The sequence below is a fragment of the Ochlerotatus camptorhynchus genome, unplaced genomic scaffold (assembly GCF_037179485.1).
Source record: "Ochlerotatus camptorhynchus isolate MF236.1 unplaced genomic scaffold, CSIRO-AGI_Acam_v1.1 ptg000320l, whole genome shotgun sequence".
Classification (NCBI taxonomy): Eukaryota; Metazoa; Arthropoda; class Insecta; order Diptera; family Culicidae; genus Ochlerotatus; species Ochlerotatus camptorhynchus.
In genome coordinates, this window is record NW_027040808.1 from 845933 (window position 1) to 870399 (window position 24467).

Genomic DNA, 24467 nt, shown 5'->3' on the forward strand with positions numbered 1-24467 from the left:
ATTTTGTCTTGAATCTATTGAAGTTTCTGAATACATCTGAAAATATTTTGATCAATTCATGGTTCCTGAGTTATATCGGTTCCCGTTGGGGTCACTTTTGGTCGGCATTCGGCTTTATTGTTCTGTAATAAGTATACACACGATGAACATCATGCTTTTTTTCTCTCAAACTGTAATTGGACCAGTGGCAGCTATTTCGATGGTTCACAATCACATTGGGCATCCCGGAAATGTTACGGTGCCCCGGGGAAGTGGCCAATTCTCAACAAGAACCAAAACCCATCATGCGACATATCAAACTTCATGATTTTACAAATCTTGGCCAGTAATGGTCTTATTGAGAGTCCATGGTCACACTAGCCCTCCCAGACATGTTCCGATGCCCCCGGAGAAGTGGCCAATTCTCAACAAGAACCAAAAACCCATCGTGCGACATCAAAATTCATGATTTTCCAAACTTTGGCTGGTAATGGCCTTAATGAGACTCGACGGTCACACTAGCCTTTTCTGGCGTGTTCCTGTGTCCCCGGGAATACTTCAAACTTCATGATTCTGCACGGCTAATAATGGTCTTAGACAGTCCACAGTCCCATTTAATTTTCCCCCCTCCCCCCCCCCCCCCGGGTAAATATCCAACTCCCAATAAGAATCAGAACCCCTCGTGTGACATATCAAACTTCATTATTTTACGAAACTCCATCGGTAATGACCATATTAAGAGTTCAAATTTGCTATCCCAGACAGCTGAACGGACACTGGAGCTGATGAATACTTTGGACATTCACACGCTGCGCTACTTCCGGGAAAAAATCGCAGCTGGTATGCAATTGTCTTCCCAGCACGGATAACTTGAGTGTGTCAAGTTGATCGGTAACGATCATTTCGTATCCTGTGCACATGGGACTCATCGTTTCCTATCGGTTTGGAGTTCTGCCCATAGTATTGTTTAGTTGACCCATGGAAAGATGAACAATGGGGAGGCGAATTTCATAAGTGCTATCGCGTCAATTCTGAATACGGATGTGATCATATGATGGCGATAATACAAATAAAAGCACACAATTGGTTTGAATCATCTTAATGTCTGCAACCAAAACCTGATTATATTTTTTTTTTGGTAATGAACTCTGCCTTAAATCTGTTAATTATTATTAGTATAATAATATTAAGTTTGAAATAAATATTGAAATAATCGAAGAATTCACGCGTAACATCAGAAAATTAATGCAAATGCAAATACATCTTCCATTGAATCTGTTAATTCAGGCACAAGCTAATATCATCATCTCAGTGACAACATTTCAAAGGGGCGTAATTGCTTTTGTAAACAATGGCTTTAGCTCTTGATTTCTCACAAATAAATGCTTACTTCTCCAAATTACCAATGCTAGCTGGTAGATGAAACATTCATCTACCTGTTGATGTCATTAATTTTCATGAGTGGGCTTTTATTCACGAGAAATCAGCTGCTAAAGCCATTGTTTACAAAAGCAATTACGTCTCTTTGAAATGTTGGCACTGATCTGTCGAACTGTGCTGCGAGCATGGCTTAAAATTCGAACATTTTTTGATCGGGAGGAAATTTGCCCGAGGAATTGCTTGAATTTAAGGAAATGTAAAATTTGAAGACTTGTCGTCACAACTGAGTGATTCCCATTTCATTTGTATGGCAATCACGGCCCTCATTATGACTATCACTTCCTTTTCACTGTATATTGTCGCTAGAGTTGTAAACCGATATAACCCACTCGTGACAATCGATTTTATTCTAGTTCTGCATTAAAGCGCATTATTCAACGAATACAGTGCACTAGATACGACATTATGTTGAACGTACAAAACGAAAGTGAAATCGATTGTCGCGAGTGGATTATTTCAGTTTCCATCTCTAGCATGGTGCTCCAGGAAATTAAGTATAAGTATTCAGTATTCGCAGAATTGGACATGTTTGTAATCTAGTAAAACATTAATATGCGTATTTCAGGGTGTAAGAAGAGTTTTTGAATAAATTAATTCATTCGAGTATCTGTTAAGGGTTTTCTTAATTTTTTTTTAAATAGTTCAAGAATGAGGATTTGGGTACGTTTTTAATTACATTTGTGTAGCTTTAATTACATTTATTACAGAAAATTAATTTTTAATTACATTAATTACGTAAGCAAATTGAAGTACGTGTTTTAATTACAGTAATTACACTGGCACTGCTTTGATTATTAATTTTTATTACATGACATACTTAATTTTCGTTTTTAATTACTTAATTACATAGTTAAACACCTTGTACTTTAAATCCAACGCATTCAAAAAGGTTATTGCGTGCCCCTCGCGTCAACCTTCCATTTGTACCCCTAAGCATAAAGTGACCAGACGTCCCGGATTCTGCAGGACAGTCCCGGATTTATCCTACATGTCCCGCATTTACAAGTGTCCCGGAAAACGTCCCGGATTACCAAATGTCCCGGAAAACGTCCCGCATTTGAAAAATGATTATAAAATGAAAATTAGTGCACTCTTATTTATTTTCAATTCCACCAGATAGAGCGCGCATAATTTTAAATCCATTTCTTAAGGGTTCGACTAATACTGAAGGGTATGAAATGACATTTCAAGAAAAAGGAACAACAACAATAACAACAACAACAAAACTTTTGTCAACTACTGCACACTGCATCAGCGGAAATAATGATTTACTTGAGGCGGATAAAAATGAGCGAGACCTTTTCGACGAAGTAGCTTATATTAAGAAATACTGTGATGAAGACAAAATTAAGGGTTAGAAAGAGAGCAACACAAAAGTTGAAAATAGATGGGTAGAGATATTTATTTATTTCGACAGAAATGGCATTCCAATTAGAAACCTCAGAAAGATAGTAGAATTTGCTTTGTGTCTTCCAGGAACTAATGCTGTTACAGAGCGAGTGTTTTCTGTAGTTAACAAAATTTGGACCACTGAGAAGACACAACTAACCGTTGATACTTTGTAATCTGTACTACAGGTCAGGCAAAACTTTCATGAGACTTGTGATAGTTTTCATACGATGATTTCATAAAATAATGCTTTGCTTAAGAAGGTGCACTCAGCCGAAAAATATGTTTAAATTTTCATAAGATTTGTTAGATATAAATAAATTGTTGTTTTCCTTAGAAAAATGGTTCTTTCATTCATCCTCAGTATTTTGGACAGGGCGTCCCGCATTAGCCCGGAAAATATCTGGTCACTTTACCTAAGCACAGACTCTTCTACTTTTTTTTCTACATTGTCAGTTTCAATGTTTATGTTTCTGAGACCTTGCAATATCTAATGAAAGTAAACAACTCTTACGGACTAGGCAGTGTTAGAATGTATTCACTGAAAAATCAATTTGCAAATTATCGTTGAATAAACTAGCAGCTAATTTAAATTTGTCTAATTCGTTAGAGATACCCCATCAACAATCCGCTCTTCCGTCATCTCCTCGTTCTCAGCATGTGGTGTGGATGAAAGTTAATACATCAGAATGAGAAGCAAATTTTCACAAGTGCTGCGTGCCAATTTTTGCGCAGCAAATTTCTGATTGACATTCAAGTGCCAAAGACTAATAAACATTGTATGAAAGCAGCTCATCCGTATATTTTTGCACACCCACCCCAAATTGAAACGCGCGTGTGGGACACGCGACGTCCGACATCAAAATTAACATTTAGTGACATTGGAAGTCCAGTGATGCCATTTTGATTTTCAGTCACATGTACAATATTTTGAACAAAGTCCATGCAAAACTGTAACGGCAGTTCTTGCAATATAATGCAGAGTACAGGCAAGTTTTTACTTCGACCTTCACAACCAAACAAACGATTGTTTCAAAGCCTTCCGGCGACCACATTTTAGAATCTGTTTATGTTCGGAAACATTGCAAATTATGCACACATTTCATGCAAATCTGTAATAGAATCTTACATTTTCCGGTTGGGTGTACCTACCGAGTAAGCATGACACCAATTATCGGTTTGATATAAAATGATGGGACGGATTTATCTCGCGGTCTAGTACAGCCCTTGATCGTGTCAGCGCGAAAATGCTTCCTTCGGAAAATCGACACCGTTTTCGGTTGCTCCCTTTGATGGTGATGGCTTTCTTGATGAGTGCGGTTGAAGGTGCGCGAATATTGGCAATTTTCCCATCACCGGCCCGAAGCCATCAGATTGTGTTTCGTGCGTTCGTCGAGGCCCTAGTCGAGCGGGGACACGAACTGACGGTAATGACTCCGGATCCCATCCCACTGCAAGCGGTTAACGGCAGTATTCAGCAAATAGATTGGAGCTATGTGTATAAAGTGGTTGAAAGTGAATGTGACGTGGCGAAGGTCAGCCAGGAAGGGTGGAACACGTTGAAGGTCACACAACAGGTGCTTCTTGTGACGGAAATGTTTATCAAAGCGGAATTGGGTCACCCGGAAGTGCAACGCATGATAAAGGATCGGCGGGACCAGTTTGATGCAGTTATTGTTGAATATTATCAGATGACTCCTTTCTACGCGTTCGCTGAGTTCTACGGTGCTCCATTGATTGGGATTACGTCGATTGAATCGATTTCGGTCGCCCACAGAGCGGTTGGGAATATTGATAATCCAGTAGCTCATCCGGAGTATCATCACAAATTCACTCGTAATCTCCGGTTCGTGCAACGACTGGAAGCATTCATTACCAGACTAGTTCTGGATTATTTTATCTTACCAAAAGAGTTTGAGAAATATGACAAAATCATCGAGAGCCATTTCGGAAGCAACATGAGCAAATCCAGCCAGCTGATGGGTCGTATCGATTTCCTTCTGACCAATGCAGACCCTTCGCTGGGATTCATCCGGCCAACAGTTCCACAATCGATTCAGTTGGGATTCCTTCACGTGAAACCTCCGAAGCCGCTGCCCGAAGATCTGCGGCTATATTTGGACAACTCACACCGCGGTGTCATTTATTTCAGCCTCGGAACGCTCATTCGAACCGACACGGTGAGCCAGCGAAACGTGCAATTGTTTGTGGACGCTTTCAAAACGTTGCATTATGATGTACTATGGAAATGGGACAATGGCATCGATCTGGATGGAAGCAGCAACATACGAACCGTGCCGTGGGTGCCACAGCAAGACCTGCTCGGTGAGTTGAATGGAATATGTATATAGAAGTTTGCGAACGTCCTTGGACGAGTGAAAATGTTCATTCGAAAATGAGTGACACTTGGTGGCAGATATTAATCACTTCATAATGTTTGCATTGGATTTGGTGAAAATGGGTTTGCATTCATGAGTTGGTTTTTTGTTTGTTTTTGATTCAAATGATGGTCAGTTTACATTTTCAATCGACAGCATTTGATTTTGTCTCAACCATCACAGAAAATGCCATGAAGCATCGTTCCATAACTGTACAGTTGTTAATCCTGTTTTCTCGTGATTATAGTATTTTTTCTTTCTCCTATAATGAAAACAAGCTCCATCCACATACTCTAGAGGGCTAATTTGATTCTGTATATGAAAATTAGGTATGAAAATTCCACTGCCAAAGTTGTCAACTTCCGTTGCTGCCAGCGACTACCTTTGTCTACGAAATTGCATCAATTATCACACCTCTCTACTGGGAAAGTATCATTTCCAACGAACGCTTAGGTGCCAGCAAATTGAAGGCTGCTCTTATCTGCTGATTTGATTGATCAATAAGTGAATATTCAATTTACAAGTACCTACCCCATGGAGAAAACCGCCAACGAATGAAACATCATTGGATGCATCCATGTGCTTTATTTCGTCACCTTCGCAAGCTTCAAAAGACAAGCTCTTCTTTTTCGAGCTGACACGTTTTACTTAGCCTTCAATAATTTTGTGTGTGACGATCAACATCCATGGGTCCGCTCAAATAAGGGCACAGGAACAGCATGAAACATGATAACAAGTTTTGAGTCAAGAGACTAAATTGGGTAAAGAGACGACATCTTATCCATTTGACAGGTCTCCTGCTCGATTGGAATAATTTTTCGTATGACTTTGACAGATAATCGATTGTTCCAATTTTGACATGTCGTCTCATTGGAAATTCCGCCTCTTTAGTTTTGAGAACCAAGTGCCAGCACTTGCATTGAGAATGTTGATCGCTACAGTAATGAGCCGATTTTGACAACTTCGCGCATCAGACTTTAGTCTTTCAATAATTTCACATAACCTTAGTTTAAAATCTGTCTCATTCATCTTCAAAAGTTGGGAGTTTAGTTACTTTGGACGCATTCAGCGCATAAATCATAATATCCTGGAAGAGATGGCCCTGTTTGGTAGTAGTGAAGTGAAACTGCATCGTGACAAACCAGTTTTGGATTTTGAAACACTTCTGGGAACGAGTCCAAACTAGAGCCGCATACATAAAGCTTTTCTTCAAAGAAATTCTCTAGCTTTGAGAGCGTTTCTCTATCAAGCGCGTATTTTGAATACAGCAAACGTGGAAAGTTGCATTCAGTGCAGAATACGATCATTCGTGCTCTAGTGTGTGCCAATGGAAACGGTGCTTTCGGAAGATCATTGACTTGGTCTTGTCGGGCTGCATTTTCACTAGGAACATCTGCATCAGTTGGTTCTTGTCCATAAACCGAATGGAATTCGGCAAACTTATCTCCGATCACCGCCGGTGTTGGAAGCCACGCAATCCTGTCGAAAGTCGCTTCATCCAGCCTTACTGGCGCATGAGCTTTACAATTTACGTCCTTGCATTTCTTCACCTGCATTGCATAAGTAGTGCACCGTACGTGCTTTTCAAAAAAGTCCTTCACAGAATTAACTTTTAGTACATCCGCTTTGGTTAGCTTTTTGTCCATGTCTATCTCGGGCCAGACGTCTGATATTTTTCGCTTCAAACGATCGATCTCTTGATCCGTGGCCGCATCACCAACCACAACATTTTCACCTTTGTACACTAATGCCTCAAAACGTTTTGTCAAAAGTTCCCTCGCATCTTTGGTTCCGTCCAGCGCCATCTGACGGTAGTCGATATTAGGATGCTTGCTTTGTGCATCTCTCCATTGCTTTTTTAACAACAGAGACCGTACTTTTGGTTCATTTTGACCTAGATGGTTTCTGGCCAAAGAGACACCCATCAAAGCAATGTTAGCAACGCTCGTAAAACGTTCCGCTGGGTTGATGACCGAAAAATTGGGAGGAGTTCGAACTGCACACAAAAAATCAAGATCCAATTCGAAGAATAAAGCTAAATAGCTTAAGATCACTTGAATACTTGTGACGTTGTGATCCGGACCACCGTCGGTGCCGATAAACATCATTGGTCGGTCATCAACGTCCTCATCCGTATGCTTAATCAATTCTGCGGCATGCCTAAAAGCATTGGAAGCTTCGAAAATGGCATCCTTCAAAATGATAAGGGGCTTCCCCTTATACCATGATTCTGATACATCCTTCGGTGGTATAAGTTTTATGGAAACTGATGGTACGATATGTTGGGGGATATTGTCATGATCCATGGCATTTAAACCACGTCCATCTAAGCCAGCCATCAATACGTGCCGCTGACGACGCGTCGCACTTACTGGTGCACCAGTAAACCCCACAGGAATGGACGCTTTGTCGTCTAAGAAGTGTACTAGCGAATGATCCGAAAAGATGCCTGCGTTAATGATAAGATTAAGTAATAAAAATTTAACAGATATTTAAAAGATATTACCCGCCATAACTTTCAAAAACTTGAATTGCTTAGCACCGTAATGTTGATCTACATGAGCTTTGTGTAGTGTTCGTTTTTGCAATCAAAACTTCACGTTGAATCGACCATAATATCTGCCCCCTACTACTGATTTGCTGTTTCGAGGAACAAACTGGAATCGAAAATATTCATACGATGGAATAAAATTGTTGTCGGAATCCGGGAAAAGCTCTTCCATTCTTCTGTCACATTGTGACATCAAATCACGTAGAGAAACACACAATGGTGATATCCAAGTTGTTTCTCCGTTACGTCGTTCGTCAGCAACGGTGTAATCGTTTTCAGCTAGCACGTTTTCCACCGCTTTCTAGAAATGCTCAAATTTTTCTGCTTTCGACTCTTGAGCCTGTTCGACCAATGTCAAAGCATCAGAGAGCTCATACCCTTCGTCCAATAAAAGTTTAAATTCAGCCACAGTATCATCTGTGTCGTCCTGCGAGAGATGATCATCATCTAAAAATAACAAAGCATGAAGCATAAAGGTAAAAAACAGTAACATGTTACAGTCTGATAGTACAAACTAACCTGCTATAAACGATATCAGCTTGCTGACGTTATCCATGGACCATTGTGCTGTATTGCCGAACAAGTTGTTCATGTGTACAGCTTTGTCGTGTTTAACACGTTCTTCAATATTTTTCTCGATGCGAGCGATCGTGTTTGCCAGAGCAGTTTGATCGTCGTCTGGGGATTTCCATACAAACGTTGCGCCAGGTTTGAAGGATCGATAAACGTAGATGGTGAACTCAAACGCTAAGCCAGCAATATAGTTGTATTTAGCGCGACGTTCGGTAGGTGCAAAAAAAAACTACGTTATGCTCAACGTAAGGGGGTGCCGACTCTAGTTCCGTTTCCAGCGCTGCGTAAAGAATCTTGCTCATGTTTTTCCGGTCCGGTTTCGCTGGTACCTTCTTAAGCGAACGATTATCCCGATGAGAAATGGTTTCCTCTTCCGCTTTCCCACGTACTTCCGCCCGATTGATATGGGCAATATATTCTGCGATACAAACTTTCAGTTGACACACGTCATCTAAAACTGATCTCCATGCTGCTGCCTGGATGAATGATTTTGAAGAAAGGAACTCAAGTTTGTTGAAGTGCTCAATCAAGTCAAGTTTCTTGAGCCGCGGTAAAGTTTTCTTTTTTTGATCTCCATGATGCAGCTTCCAAAATGTGTCTTGATTTTCAGGAGCAAAATGCAGCCTCTGTGGCATTTTTGATACACCTGGCGCTGACGAAAACTTTTCCCAATGGCCGTCGAGGTACCAAAGTACCGAAACTACGGTGGACATAAAAAGTTCCATTTCAACCTTTTGGAACGTTCGGAATCCCAAGTCCAGATCCTGAAGATAATCAACTGTGTGGTTATAAATACCGTCTTGACCACGATTTTCCGATCGGTTATCCGGACGTTTGAGGATGGATGCATTGTTCATCAACGTATCAAAAGCACTAGGAAGTGGCTTCTTCACAAGAGGGATCATGGATTTTAAGATGCACAGTACTTTTGTGCAAGAGCCAATAGCAAGAATAGCATCATCAATTGTGGTAGTCAGTGAAAGTTCGAAGAGATGTTCCTTTTCCAGTGACTTTGATCCGGCGTAGATAGTTTCAATTTCGACAGACCCCATCACCTAACTAATCAAGTCGGAGAAAGATTTATCTGCCGTGGTCGAAACGATCGATTGATTGACCAATTTCCCGTCTCTTTCGATCCGGATGGCCATCGGGAGCTTTTTTTCCTAGAAAGAAACATTGATGTCAGTTTTTAGGCTATACAAAGTACACACAGCTTACCATATTGTGATACACGGGCACGCAATATCATTTGTGAACGAAGATTGCACTGAAACACAACTTTTGATCTACGAAAAGCAATTTGGTCCGAAAGAGTACACTTTTTTACTGCGTTTATCAAAGCAAAATGCAGCGGAGTGCTTACTATAGATCAGTGCACCGTGTCTAACCTCTCATTTTGCTTCAGAGTAAAAGAGATAGCGAAAAGAAACCACCTAAAAACGACAGCACTTATGCGTGAGAGAAGCGTCCTGCGAATTTTCGTGCATTGACATAACGAAAACGTCATTTTTACTCACGGTTGCTGTTGATGACGGGTAAACGATAAAAACGGGCAGTTTAGCGTAAAACACGGCAAACCAAAACAACTCAACAGTCGAATTTTTTCAACATGGCAAACCAAAACTAGGACAGTTTTCGTCAAAATACTTAAACCAATTTTTTTTTGCCCCCTCAATATTTTGACATTTTGAAAGGGGGGGGGGGGTGACATAAATAAAAATAAAAATTTGCATCAGCCTTATCGAAAAAAAAAATACTGAAAAAAATTTCATTTGAAAAAAATCTGAACTGATTTTTTTAACGTACCATTTTTACACAAAACTAAACCAGTGAAGCTCAAAATCATCTCAGAACCCAATGAAGCTCCATTTGTGATTCAATTTTGTCTAATCAGCAACTAATCACTTGGATCAATCGAGAATTCCATATGAAAAGGGCTCATGATGCATTTCTCGCCAAATCGTATTTCGAATTGGCAGCATCCTATCAGAGTTCAATAAAACTATTTGGACATGTAGACCTTGTCAAAAAAAAATATAATTCCCTTATTCTGTTGTCTACTACTGATGCAAAATTTGATAATATTTGAGAGAAAAAAGACAAGATTTTTCATAAAGGGTGTTCACGATGAAATTGCCACACTATGAAATTGCTCTAACTTTTTAACCGTTGGGTAGAATTTGATGAAAATTTGGGTGGATTTAGTTCATAGTGCATTATTTACATCCTGTAAGTTTTAAAGTCCTGTGATCCAAACTCGCGGAAATGGAGTCGAAAGAACAGCTCGTGCGTGATAAAATCTTGCGCATTCATCACGAGAACAAGGATCTCTCGCATCGTTCCATCGCTAAAACGTTGGGAATCGCGAATTCCACGGTGTCGCGAGTGATTAAGCGGTTCGAGGAACGGTTGACCACCGATCGGAAGCCCAGAAGTGAAGGAAAAAGTATTCCGTACAACACCAAAAATCACAACCGCGTAGTTGGGGCCTTCAACCGAAATCCGAACGCCTCCGTTAGGGATGTAGCTAAGAAGCTGCACCTAAGCCGAAGTTTTGTCCAGAAGGCCAAAACTAAGGCTGGGCTTCGAACGTTCAAGGTTCAAAAGGCCCCTAATCGCGACGAGAAGCAGAACAAGTCCGCCAAAACCCGTGCCAGGAAGTTGTACCTCAACATGCTGACGAAAGTTGAATGCTGCATCATGAACGACGAAACATATGTGAAGGCCAACTTCAAACAGATCCCCGGCAACCTGTTTTTCACGGCCAAGGATAAGTTCAGCGTTCCGGAGCATGTCCGCACTCAGAAGATGTCCAAATTTGCGAAGAAATTCCTGGTTTGGCAAGCCATCTGCACGTGCGGGAAGCGGAGTGCACCTTTCGTGACCCAGGACACGATGAACGGACAGGTGTACATAAAAGAGTGCCTCCAGAAGCGGCTGCTTCCTCTCCTGAAGGCCCACAACGTCCCAACAATCTTCTGGCCGGATTTGGCCTCATGCCACTACTCCAAGGACGTGCTGAAGTGGTATGCGGACAATAAGGTCAATTTCGTGCCGAAAATGTTCAACCCTCCCAACACTCCGGAGCTCCGCCCCATCGAGAAGTACTGGGCGATTATGAAGCAGCACCTTCTTAAACGACCTAAGGTAGTGAATACAGTCGAGGAACTGAAGAAAGTATGGGTTTACATGCAAAAAACGGTTGATTCACAGGTTGTGCAGAATCTTATAGCCGGGGTTAAGGCCAAGGTGCGGGCATTTGCGTATGGACTGTAAATAAAATACGAGTAAAATGGTAAAATGAAGTTTAATAGTTATTTCTCAATCCCTGAAAATTTGATGGCAATCGGATGAAAACTCGAATTTTGCGAATCAATTTTGTGTGTGGCAATTTCATCGTGGACACCCTTCATATCATTTATTTATACATTTTCTATGTTTTAAACCTATTTTCATACATGCTATTTTTTTCCTTTTTCCAAAGAAGTTAAAAATTTTTTCGGTTCATTTTCTGAATTAGAATGCCTTTTTGCCGCTACTTTGTCACCAGTTATAGTCACAAAACTGTGGAATTTCTGTATGCCAGATATTGTCTTTGTGCTGTTACATATAGTTCTTCGAGTTCCTCTGACATTTCGATGTACTGTTCAGTGGATATGTACTCGAAACGTAGCTTTGTGATATTTTTATCTGTTTGTTCAACTGCCCAGTTACATAATTCTCGTGGAGTTGTTATGGTGTTTCCATAATCTCGAGCAAGACTAACATTTGTTGAACTAAGACCACTGAAAAAGCGCATGGTTTTCGTAGAATTTTCACTTACTTACTAAATCGGGTATAAGCCATTCAAATGTTCGTTATTTTATAAATTGCTGTTATGGTTCGAGTGACACTTGCCTTTGATAAAAAAACACGTCTACTGAGGATTCATATTTATGAAAAAATCATATATCAATGAAACAGTCATCGGTCGTCATTGAAAAGCAATGCAACTATGTTCTGTCAATCTAATTGACTTTTATTGGTTCTGTTGTCTTGTGAATTTTAGCTAAAACGGCCTCTTTTCTGATTTTTATCTCTTAATCTATGAAATATACACGAAAACTATGTTGGAACGAAACTACTAGAACAATATGAGGAACATTATGCCGTACACTACACACTTTTATATCATATGGGTGGAAAATTCGTAGAACAAATACTTTAAAATTCTTCACATTTTAAGATATCTTCGATCATGAAACTAAGTCAAACTTCAATAAAATCACTTCGAATAGTCAACCGTTGGTTACAAAGTTGATACATAACACATTAAACTTTGCTATGAAAGTTGTTACAGCAGCTTTCGTTGTTTCAGTCTCGAGATACAAATATTGTAAGCCGTAAATTACCTTAAAAACATAAAATTAACTTGAAGCACCTCTAAATCATCACCGATTTTGCTGAAAATTTGCACAGAAGTTCAAATTAACATGACGAACAGTAATCACGGTTGACCCGTTACATTCCGAACATTTTGTTTAAAATGAACAGGTCTAGTATACACTGAAACCTCCGTTTACGAAGTCTTTTTTTACGCAGTATTCAATTTACGTCCCTCTTTTTACGAAGTTAATCCCAAATAACGAGGTTTTTTTTACGAAGTAAATCCCAAATAACGAGTCTTATTTTTACGAAGTAAATTCGAAATTGTTATGTTCACTGATAAAAGGAAAGCTTAAATGCCTGGGTTGATTTCGGATGACCGTAGTCTTAAGGAGGTGATTCTAGGATGGTAGTCGAAACAAGAGTGACGACTCGTTAGAATGCTTTATTCCATGAAACCTTACAGATGAAACAGATATCTTCATGCTACTGTTTCTATCTCTGTCTTTACAAAATCAAAACTGTCATTTGACAGTACACTTCACAAATAACTAGTTTTTTTTTGTGATTTTGGGAAACTGGGATATACTGTGAAATACCCCACAATATGGTTATTTTTGGAATCGGAGTGACGTGTACACTGAAAATGTATTTTCGTTATTTCTCTGAAAACCGTTTCGTAAAAATAAATATCGTACATACAACACATCTTTCATAAATGGTACGAAACATTCGTTTTTCCTGTCATCTGGCGCAATCTCAATGTTACGCCTTATTCGTATAATATACAAATACATCTTCGTACAATCAAACCAACAACTGCGCTTATTGTCTCCTAATGTGCTGATTGTGTGTTGGAGATGGGATTTTTTTTTAGAAATATTGTCGGTTTGACCAATGCATGCAAGCTACCTCAGAAAAAAATACATACAAGCAGCAGAAAAAGCAAGCGAAATCGAATTACCGTTCCATGAGTGCTTCTTAGTTGCCTTTAGCTTTCCCATTTCTCATAGCACAGATAGACCGATGGATAAAGCACAGATCTGACGATCGGGAAGGTTCATGAGTCGAGTCCGGTTTGAAGGCAATTTTAATTTTTTTTGTCATATTTATTTCTTCCAATGATGAAGTTATTTTTACCCATCCTCACTAACACACTCCACATTTTTCGGTTTCCACAACCAACACTTGTGGCCGCTGGTTGGGTTTAGCGATAGCGAGTGTGGCAGTTCTAACGAAACAAATCCATTTCGTTGCAGAAAACAACGAATACATTCGTAGAACAAACGAGTGATTTCGTTGTATAAACGAAATTTTATTTTCAGTGTAGGGACAGGAAATCAATGTCTGACGCCATTTTGAAATCCAAGATGGCAACTGCCGGTTACAGAAAAACTCGGAAATTCTGCACCCCCCCCTCCCACAATATGGGTATTTTTAGAATAAGGTGATGTGCAGGGACCAGAAAACGATATCTGACGCCATTTTGAAGTCCAAGATGGTGGCTTCCGGTTACATAAAAACTTGGAAATTCTGCCAAATACCCCACAATATGGGTATTTTTGGAATCGGAGTGACGTTTAGGGACCGGAAATCTATGTCTGACGCCATTTAGAAATCCAAGATGGCGGCTTCCGGAGAGCTTTTCTCAATTACAACATTGCCTGAGACTTTTGCTCATGTAAATGCTTGCTCATGCAAAATGTCCATTTGGATATTGAAAATCTTAATAGATTTTTTTTTAAATCGCATGAACGTATGAGCTCTCCATTTTCTCAGGCGACAGAGAGCACGGCACTGCGAACGAACGCTATTCAGAGGTGTTTCATTAATAAGTACTGACCACTGAATCGATGTCAGTGACACAACTCACATGTTGCTAGCTCAACTACAAATCCCACCCGAAATATAACATACCAGTGTCATTGGATGCGACGGCAAACATATTTATCTTATTTCAAACGTATTCAGGTATCTCTTTTTGTTTGCATTTCTTGTGGCATTGACTCTCTTAACGGAACGCAACTCGCAATCGTGTCATGAAGTAGAAGGTACTATTTGGGGTGTGTTTGTCTCACGGCATGTCTTGAGAAATTGATCGACGACTGTTTTGTGATGAGATTATCTGGTGCTTTGAAGGGTTTCCAGTGTCTTTAAATTATGCATTTGCGTCAACTTCAATGCTTTGGCTCTTATTATTATTGTTTAAAATCGAACCCATCTCATAAACCTGTTCAACCAATAACATAGCCTTAGTCAAGGTAGCATTGTAAGTTAGAGACATTTGAGACCACATGCCTCAATCCCAACGCAAAACAGGAGCAAAAACGCCATAATTAGGTTGCATCAATAAACTACGCAACCATAATGTTTGAAAAACAGGTCAAAAGATGTCATCACTAAATCCTGCTTGCAAAATGGATGTGTTCTTTGTGTGTTCTATCTTAAGTTTTCTGCTTTCGTTAAACTTTTGAAAAGCAGGTATTTACTCGATGGTACGCTTATCTTTTGGTTCTATTTTAAATAGGGGAAATTGCTCTAATGTAAGCCTATGGATCTAAGAATGGACCCATCGGTAAAAATCTGTTATTTATCAATTTTATCTAGATGAACGTTGGAACGGTACTTATGGATATATTTGGTCGCTATTGAAAATTTAGTCGATTACTGAATTTATGTATGGGCCCAAATGAGGTCCATTTAGGCCGACATTACATCCATTTCCCTTATGTTACACATTCAATTTTGTATTCAAACAATCAAAATTTATATTTCATAAGAACATTTTCTTGAAAACCCTTATGAACGCTTCCAAATATTGTAATTATAATGTATTTCAATGCTGCAAAACGTTTCCTCTTAACCTTGTTGTTTTTCCTATTCGAAAAAAGGCGTCATTAGCATGACGTCGAAAAATGTTTCTAGCATGTTCTGTTACACTCAAATGGACTTATACCTATCCGTAAGAAAAACACAATACACATGGAACTGATCTACTGTAAACAATCATCATGTCGGTGACTTCGCAATTACTTACAGTCTATTATTATGAATACACGTTTCCGCATCGAATGGTTTGAATATATTTAAAACAAAAGTGGAACTATTGTAAACCGCTAACTACCAACCGGTGATAAATCGTTAATAACAATAGCTACCCTACCATCACAATCTAAACCCACCATTGGTAAATCAAAATCATTCTCGAGCGGAACCTTGTTGTTTCGAATCGGTAGAAGTTGAATCATTTCCTCGGGAAAGAAGAATCATTTTTCATTTCTCCCGAAGAAACCAATTTACGTACTTCGCAACCGGTTGATGAGCCGGAATATCTAGCAAGTACCAATTGACGCAATTCGCACTAGCAGCTTCGTCGGTTCCATCAGAGGTACACTATCAGTAGTGATAAGAGGTTCGTTCGCACGCGGAGATGAATCCCAAATTTTCAATAAAACCCTTCATTAACCCTCTTCTGGCCAATTTTTGTTTGTTTGGGAACATAGCGGAAAACAATTGTATCAATCGGCCTTCTCCGATTTGTATGAAACTTTGCGTAATTGTTTGTGATCGGCAATGATTCACATTTTTGCTAAAATGCGGCCATTTTGAATGAAGCAAAATTTTCAAAATTATGTCATTGAATAAAAAATAAAATGATCGAAATGGCGTCTGAGCATTTCCAGCCCAAAACGCAAACCGGTTGGATATAAGTGTTTTCGATTTGAATGAAACATTAATTGAATTTTCATGATTCTGGAATTTCTTGACATTACCTGGAGAGTTTCTGCAGAATATTGAGGCGAACTTAAAAGGAACTCTAAGCAGTATTCTAAGAGAGTTCTGACTGGAATTCCATTTTTGAGGGGAACTTTAAGCGAAATCTATGGCATTCTTCCAAGGTAATTATGAGGTCCTTTTGATTCCTGATAAAAGCTCAGAAGATGTCCAACCCAAGCAACACGTCTTGTCATTAGGAAGTTCTTTTTTTGTTTTTTTTTTCAATTATAGTCACTTTAACACTTTTCATGACGTCATTCGTGACTTGTCCGGGCGTGAGATTTGAACTCGTGACTTTGGCGTGAGAGGTATGAATGTTAAACACTACGCCGGGGTTGCCTCTGCCCATTAGGAAGTTGAAAAAACTGTTCAATTACTTGCGAGAAGAATCGATAATACTTTTTTAATACATTTATGGAACCTATAAAGCGCAAGACGTGCAGCATATAAAGCAATATACTGGTCTTATAACATGTTTTAAAACATCATAATATACAGTGGCAAAAAACGAACCAGTCCATGGCTGAAAGTTTCTTTAGTAAAAAATAAATAAATAAAATTTTGTATGAGATTTGAACACTAGTCATTTGCGTGGTAGACTTACTACTTCTTAACTAGACCAACTTCACTTGATTAAATTTTTATTATAAGTATCTATCCGTCATGAATCCGTGCGAAAACCTCATAAGAAACAGTCAATAACAGAGGGAAGAGACAGTCCGTCAATGTCCACGCCAGTTTGGAAAGTTCAGAATCTTTTCAAGAACTTTATAAATTTAGCTAAGGTTAATTTTATAGTAGTGTTAGAACAGAAGATGTACATTTCAATAAAATTTACATAAAGATAATAGCAAAAGAAAACCAATTAAAAAAATTGTAATCTAAGAAGTATGAAGAAAGCATCTAAAAACCTCATGTATAACGTAAAATGTTTGCTGCATAATTTATAATACATTTAGGTATACTACAAGCCTTTCTAGTTCTTTTTCAAAAAGATTTTTTATTTGTTACTTTGCAAGGGAGTTCTGAGAAGAATTCAAATAAGAAGAGCTTCCATTTAATTTTAATTAGAATTCCAAAGAGAGAAGAAAATTCAAAAGATTATTTAAGCATAACAACTAAGCATATGTGAGAATAATTCCAAGTGAATTCTGGAAGTATTCTTTTTGAAATCCAAGGAGAAATGCAACGGGATATTGAAGCATGATGAGAAAAATTAATGCATATCTAAGAATATTGTATAGAGTTGCAGGTAAATTTTCAGGAGAATTTTAAAAGAATTCTGAAGAGAGTCATTGAGCTATAATTTCAGCGGAATTATGTAGAAAGTTCAATACAAATGCTGGGGATAAATCCAAACATAATTTATGGAGTATTCGAAAAGAATTCCGATAAAATTTCTAACGGAATTCTTTGGAGAGCCTGAAAGGAATTCTATGAAGTATTCCATTGTAATTCCAATGGAAATTTAAAAGAACTCTGAAAAGAATTCCAATCTTGGATCACTCTTGAGTGACTGGGCTATTATTTCAGGGTAGTTATTAAGATTTGTTGTTTATTAATTTATTTGATGAGGCTCAACCAAATAAATTTTACAGATCTGAGGATTCTTGTTCACTATACATACATACATACATACATTTATTTGTACAACATCACATTTAAGATAAGACATAATCAACAATAGTACGCCACAATACTCGGTTTGCGGCTGCCGCTCTCCATCCTCGGTCATGCTCCCGATGAAATTGAGAGATCGACAGTTCCACGTGCCGAGTTTCCAATCGCAAGTCCTATTTCGTCTCTGGGGTCGTTGCCGTTGGTCTCGGTTCGTATTCATCTGTTGCTGATTTTCCGTTGCAATGCTTTTTTTACGGCTGGCTCGCAGGGCCTGACACCAACCCCCTAACTTTCCGGAGGACCAGGGTGCACAGTTGTGCTTAGAGTCCTTCACTGGCACTCGGACGTAGATCAGCCGCCCCTAACATGGGAACAGACGCTGTTGTGAGCCGCTCCTCCTGGAGAACAGACGTTCAGGCTTGCCGAAGCAAACCCCCCCCCCCCCCCTTCCCTGTCAGCCTATGACCAAAGTTCCCACCGGGGTTGGTTACCCGATCTTCCCTAAGGTTGCTCACAGTTCCCGGCCGGTACCACGGGGAGGTAGGGATAGGAGTTGCTGAGAAGAGGCTAGTGATCTCAATGGGATCTGTATTGCGCATTACCCAGCATTAACCGACCACTATACATTTCAAAACGATAGTCAAAAGGTACAACACAATAAACATTGTATCTTCCGCTATCCAATAAGCCTCCTCCATCAGAACAGGAGCCGCTTCCAGTGGTTTCATTGTATGGCAGATTCGCCAACGGGGGTCAGAGCGCTTCCATTGCAGAAATGGACGCAACACGTCCATTACGAAACGGTTGTTTCCCAAAGTCGTCGATGCATCGACTGAAAGAACTGCTTATGAAGAACAATGAGGAGGACAACACAATGGTTGCTGCCGAGTAAACAGACGATCGCGTGACACACATTGATAGTGGTCTGCTTCTGTCGACAGTCGAGTTAACACTGCAATTATGAAGAGAAGTCAATCCAAATTCTGAGGATATATCTCAATTCAAATTAATGAGTATTCCAGAGGAATTCTTATGAGATTTCTAACGGAATTCTTTTGAGAGTAAGAAAGAAATTCTATGGAGTATCCAAAGTTATTCCTATGTGAGCTTAAAAAGAATTCTGAAGAGAAATCAAAGAAAGGTCTGCTTATAATTTCATGGAACTTATGACGAAAATTCAATGGAAATCTGAGGATAAATCTCATCCCAAATTAATGTTTATTCCAAAGGAATTCTGATGAGATTTCTAACGGCATTCTCTGGAGAGCCTGAAAGGAATTCTATGGAGAATTCCAATGTAATTCCAATTAGAAGAATAAACGAACTCTGAAGAGAATTCCTACCTTGGATCACTGTTGGGCTATAAGTTCAGGGTTATGTGAAGATAATTGTATGGAAATTCTTAGGATGAATCCAAATTTAATTTAAAGAGTGTTTCAAAACAATTCTGATGAGATTTCTAAGGGAATTCTTAGGAGAACCTGAAAGGAATTCTTTGGAGTATTCCATCGTAAATTCTATGATAATTTTGAAAGAATTCTGAAGAGAATTCCTAGAAAGTTCTGGCTATAATTTCAGGAAAATTTTGACGAGAATTCAATGAAAATTCTGAGTATAAATCTCCATTCAAATTAATGAGTATTCCAAAGAAATTCTGATGAGATTTCTAACGGAATTCTTTGGAGAACCTGAAAGGAATTCTATGGAGTATTCCAATGTAAATTTTATGGAAATTCTAAAATAATTATGAAGAGAATTCCAAGAGTTAATTTCAGGTGAATTATGAGGAGAATTCAATAGAAATTCTGAGAATAATTCGCATGAGATTTCAAACGGAATTCTTTGGAGAGCTTGAAAGAAATTCTATGAAAATTTCCAATGTAACTCCTATGAGCATTTAAAGGAATTCTGAAGAGAATTCCAAGAAATATAAGGGAAATTATGACTATAACTAAACGGGAATCCTTGAGAATAAATTCCACTTCAAATTAATGAGTATTCCAAAAAAAATTTGATGAGATTTTTAACGGAATTCTTTGGAGAGCCTAAAAGGAATTCTATGGAGTATTCCAATGTAATTTCTATGGGAATTCTAAAATAATTCTGAAGAGAATTCCAAGAGTGACTATAATTTCAGGCGAATTATGAGGAGAATTCAATGGAAATTCTGAGAACAAATCCAAATTTAATTTAAGGAGTATTCCAAAAGAAATTCTGATGAGATTTTTAACGGAATTCTTTGGAGAGCCTAAAAGGAATTCTATGGAGTATTCCAATGCAATTTCTATGAGAATTCTTAAATACTTCTGAAGAGAATTCCAAGAGTGACTTTAATTTCAGGTGAATTAAGAGGATAATTCAATGGCAATTCTGACAATAAATCCAAATGCAATTTAAGGAGTAGTCGATAGGAGTTCTGATGAGATTTCAAGCGGAATTTTTCGGAGAGCTTGATAGGAATTCTATGGAGTATTCCAATGTAACTCATTTTAAAATTTTAAAAGAATTCTGAAGAAAATTCCAAAAAAGATCTGGTTATAATTTCAGGAAAATTATGACGAGAAGTCAATGCAAATTCTGATGCTAAATCTCCATTCAAATTATTGAGTATTCCAAATGAATTCTCATGAGATTTCTTACGGAATTCTTTCGAAAGCCTGAAAAGAATTCTATGGAGTATTCCAATGTAATTTATACGGGAATTCTAAAAGAATTCTGAAGAGAATTCTAAGAGTGATTATAATTTCAGGCAAATTATGAGGAAAATTCGATGGAAATTCTGAGAATAAATCCAAATTCAATTTAATGAGTAGCCAAAAGAAATTCTATTGAGTATTCCAATGTAATTTCTATGGGAGCTTTAAAAGAATTCTGAAGAGAATTTCAAGATAGGGTAGGCTATTACTTCAGGAGAATTATGAGAAGAATTCGATGGAAATTCTGGGGATAAATCCAAATTTAATTTAAAGAGTATTCGAAATGAATTCTGATGATATTTTAAATGGAATACTTAGGAGAGCCTAAAAAAAATACTATGGAGTATTCCAATGTATTTGTATGCGAATTTAAAAAAAAATCTGAATAAAATGGCTAGAGTGATATGGCTATAATCTCAGGGGAATTATGAGAAGAATTTGATGGAAATTCTGAGAATATCTCCAAATTTACTCTGGGAATATTCCTAAGGAATTCTGATGAAATTTCTAAGGAAATTCATTGGATAGTCTGAAAGGATTACATGGAGTATTCCAATGTAATTCCTATGAGAATGTCTTGGCAAACAAAAGTGTGAATCCATGATAATTTTGAAACGTATTTTGAGAAATTCTTCAGCAGGTTTTTAAAGTTATTTAAAATATACTAAGAAAATGCTAAGGAAAATTCCAAAAGAATCTGAAAAAAATACTCAGGTGAATTTTGAGGTAATTATACTGCAATTATTTAAAAATGTAAGTAAATTGTAGAGCGAATCTCTTGAGATTTCTGTTGATTATTTCTAGAGTTTAGATTTTTTTGGAATTACTATAGAGAGTTGGAGTCCCAACATGGATTTCTTAGATTAGTTTTAGGGAAAAAATGGAACAAATCTCAAATAAATTCCATGCAAAGTTTCAAGATAAAACTGACTTGAAAAATATTTATGAGAGTTCAGATAATTTTTTACCTAAAATAGTTGAGATCTTATATGAATATTCCGTAGATATATGATTAACAGAAATACAGTACTGGATAAAATAAATCATTCACCTATATTATTATTTATGGAGCTCAATAGCACAGTTATTTTCTAACTTTAAAGCATAGTTTATTCAAAGAAGTTGATGTTTGTTTTCTGCAAAAGAATGTGAAGGCAGAGAATATTTAGGATTTTGCATGACTTTCTCAATATTCGTGTAATAACCATAAAGGGAGAATTTCCACAAAATAAATCATACACCTGTTTTTGGTATGATCACCCTTTACTTTAGGCAAAGCTTTCAATCGATGTGGTATAATTTTATCCAGCTTTTGTAGATTTTGATTTGCTTCAAAATAGGAATTTTAGTTGAAGACCAATGCTTTGTCCACTTTATTGTCCAATTGACAAAACAAATTCTTAACCGTATTCAGATCGGGTGATTGTGGAGGCCATTGGAGTGTTCTGATTTGGTAAGATTTGAAAATCGCCGGTTGTTTTTTTCACTTTATGCTTAGGATCGTTGTCCTGTTGGAATTAGGTAGGATTTCAGGTGAACGCTCCCCATACCATAATCTTTCCACCTCCATGGTTAATCGTCTTTTGAATTTATGGTTCCTTAAAAGCGTCATCGGAACTGCGCGGTACCCTTGATCTCCGTTTATGTCCAAACAACTCAAACTTGCTCTTATCCGTTCACAGAACTCTTTTCCAAAAGTCTACAGACATCCCGGCGTAATTTTTAGCAAATTCCAGCTGCTTCCGATGGTTTCGCTTGCTGATGAAAGGACGCTTCGATGCCAAACAGCTTTTTAAACCACTGTCGCCGGTGAACAGTACATAATTCCACAATATCCCTTGATGTAAACTTCGGAATTTGCTTAACCATTCGAATAATCCTTATGTCTGCACTATTCTTCGCGTTTTGTATTTTTTCAATATATGTTGTAACGCTCCAAATCGAGTAGTTTTCGTCAATTTTCCGGAAAGGAATTCCCTTTTTACGATCGCGAATCACCAAATTTCTTGTATCGAATGAAATCTGTTTTCACGACATTTTAGACTTTTAAAATGACGCAATCAAAAAAACAATGGTAAGACGCGCAAGCTCCTAAAAGTAAGAATTGTCAAAGGTGATGCAGTGATGCCAGATTTCCAGAGCCAGTCTCATTGGCATGGTTATAAAATGTGATATTTGGCGTGTATGATTTATTTTGTCCACGCATCAAAATCAACTGATGTTGATTTTATTTTCAGGCAGAAATATCACCCAATTTTCATAATTTTCTTCTTAATAACTGGATACATTAAGAATAACACTTGAACTCTTCCGAATATACCGATGTAATTATTTTGTAAAAATAATGAAAATATCATTCAAAATGCATTAATGGTGTCAGCGTATAATTTATTTTGTCTAGTACTGAATTCGAAATGCTGGACTTTTGAGCATTGCTAATTTAAAATAAATAAAATGTCTAAGACTTCTTAGAATTTCAGGGTTGATGCAGAATTTTGAAGATATTAAACTCAAATAGGAAACTCAACGGCACTGGAAATTTTTGAAATATGAGATTTAAAACAATTTTGTAATTTGTACACATTTAAAATTTCAGACTTGAAGAATTTCTATTCAAGGCTCCGAAACCAAGAAATGGTTTTCGTTGCAGATTTTCCTTTCAACTTCATTCGAGTTGTTGCCCCCTCTATATTGAAACTTGCTTATATATATATACTCTCCAAGCGTCTTCATATGACTTCAAAACTCTTAGAAGCGATCAAAACCAGTTTTGGAGCAAAAATCGCTGTTCTGTAGATCAAATCTCATTGATGTTAAACATTTGCAATGATATTTAACTGCATCACATTAGAGTGATGCAAAATTTGAAATTTTCGCTCCACAATACTTAAACGATTCCAAATCGGATCCTGACTAACCTCTCAAAATTTGAACCCATTTGGTGAGAAACTGAGATGGCACAAACCATTTGAAGTTTGTATGGTAATTACTATGGTAAAACCAAGATTTTTGTTTATATCTATCTAATAATTCACCATATCGGTCTGCTCCATGTCGGAAATATTCCGAGCTACAACTTTGCTGAAGACCACTTTCTGATTAACTGCAAGGATCGAAAGTTATCAATGGTTCAATGCGCTGATGTCTTATGATCATGCTCAATCAACTGCTCAGCAGGCAACATTGGTGTTTCTGGGGCGTTGAATAGGACACAAAAATCATGGCTACTATGTCACACTGCAAAATACAGTGTTGCCTACAGAGCAGCTGCTTAATCATGTCATAAGTTTACCAATCTCTTAAATAACTAATAAATTTTTCCTATCTTGTTTTACATAGAAATGATCTTCTACAAAGTTGTAGCTGAAAAAATTTTCTATAAGAATGGCTATCGAACTGTTTCACAACTCAATATGGAAAAAGACTAGAAGGCAATGAACAAAAAGTTGGGATTTCCCATAGTAATTTACATGTATACTTCAAATGGCTTGTACGAAGTCTGTTTCCAACCAAATAAGTTGTAACTTTGGGAGGCTAATCAGGACCCGATTTGAAACCATTTAAGCACTGTGGAGCGAAAAAGTCAATTTTTGCATCAGTCTAATACACATCCATAATTTCTATGGGTGCCAACCTATCATGAACCAAAACCTTTCAAAGCCAAAACCTATAATAAACCAGAACATTTCATGCGGCAAA

At 37.9% G+C, this 24467-nt stretch overlaps 1 protein-coding gene across 2 annotated transcripts in view; it reads left to right on the plus strand.

The window, feature by feature from the left end:
- The window catches only part of LOC135707827 (UDP-glucosyltransferase 2-like), a 63319-nt gene that overhangs the window by 14319 nt on the left and 24533 nt on the right, over window positions 1-24467 (plus strand). Inside the window, exon 1 of one of the 2 annotated variants that reach the window (XM_065229728.1) lies at window positions 4048-5133. The exons of the other annotated variant lie outside the window; for it this stretch is intronic. Within the exon in view, the coding sequence (XP_065085800.1) occupies window positions 4056-5133 (1078 nt within the window). The 5' untranslated portion in view covers window positions 4048-4055. Of the gene's footprint in view, window positions 1-4047; window positions 5134-24467 lie in introns of those variants that run through there. 2 annotated transcript variants of the gene reach the window in all.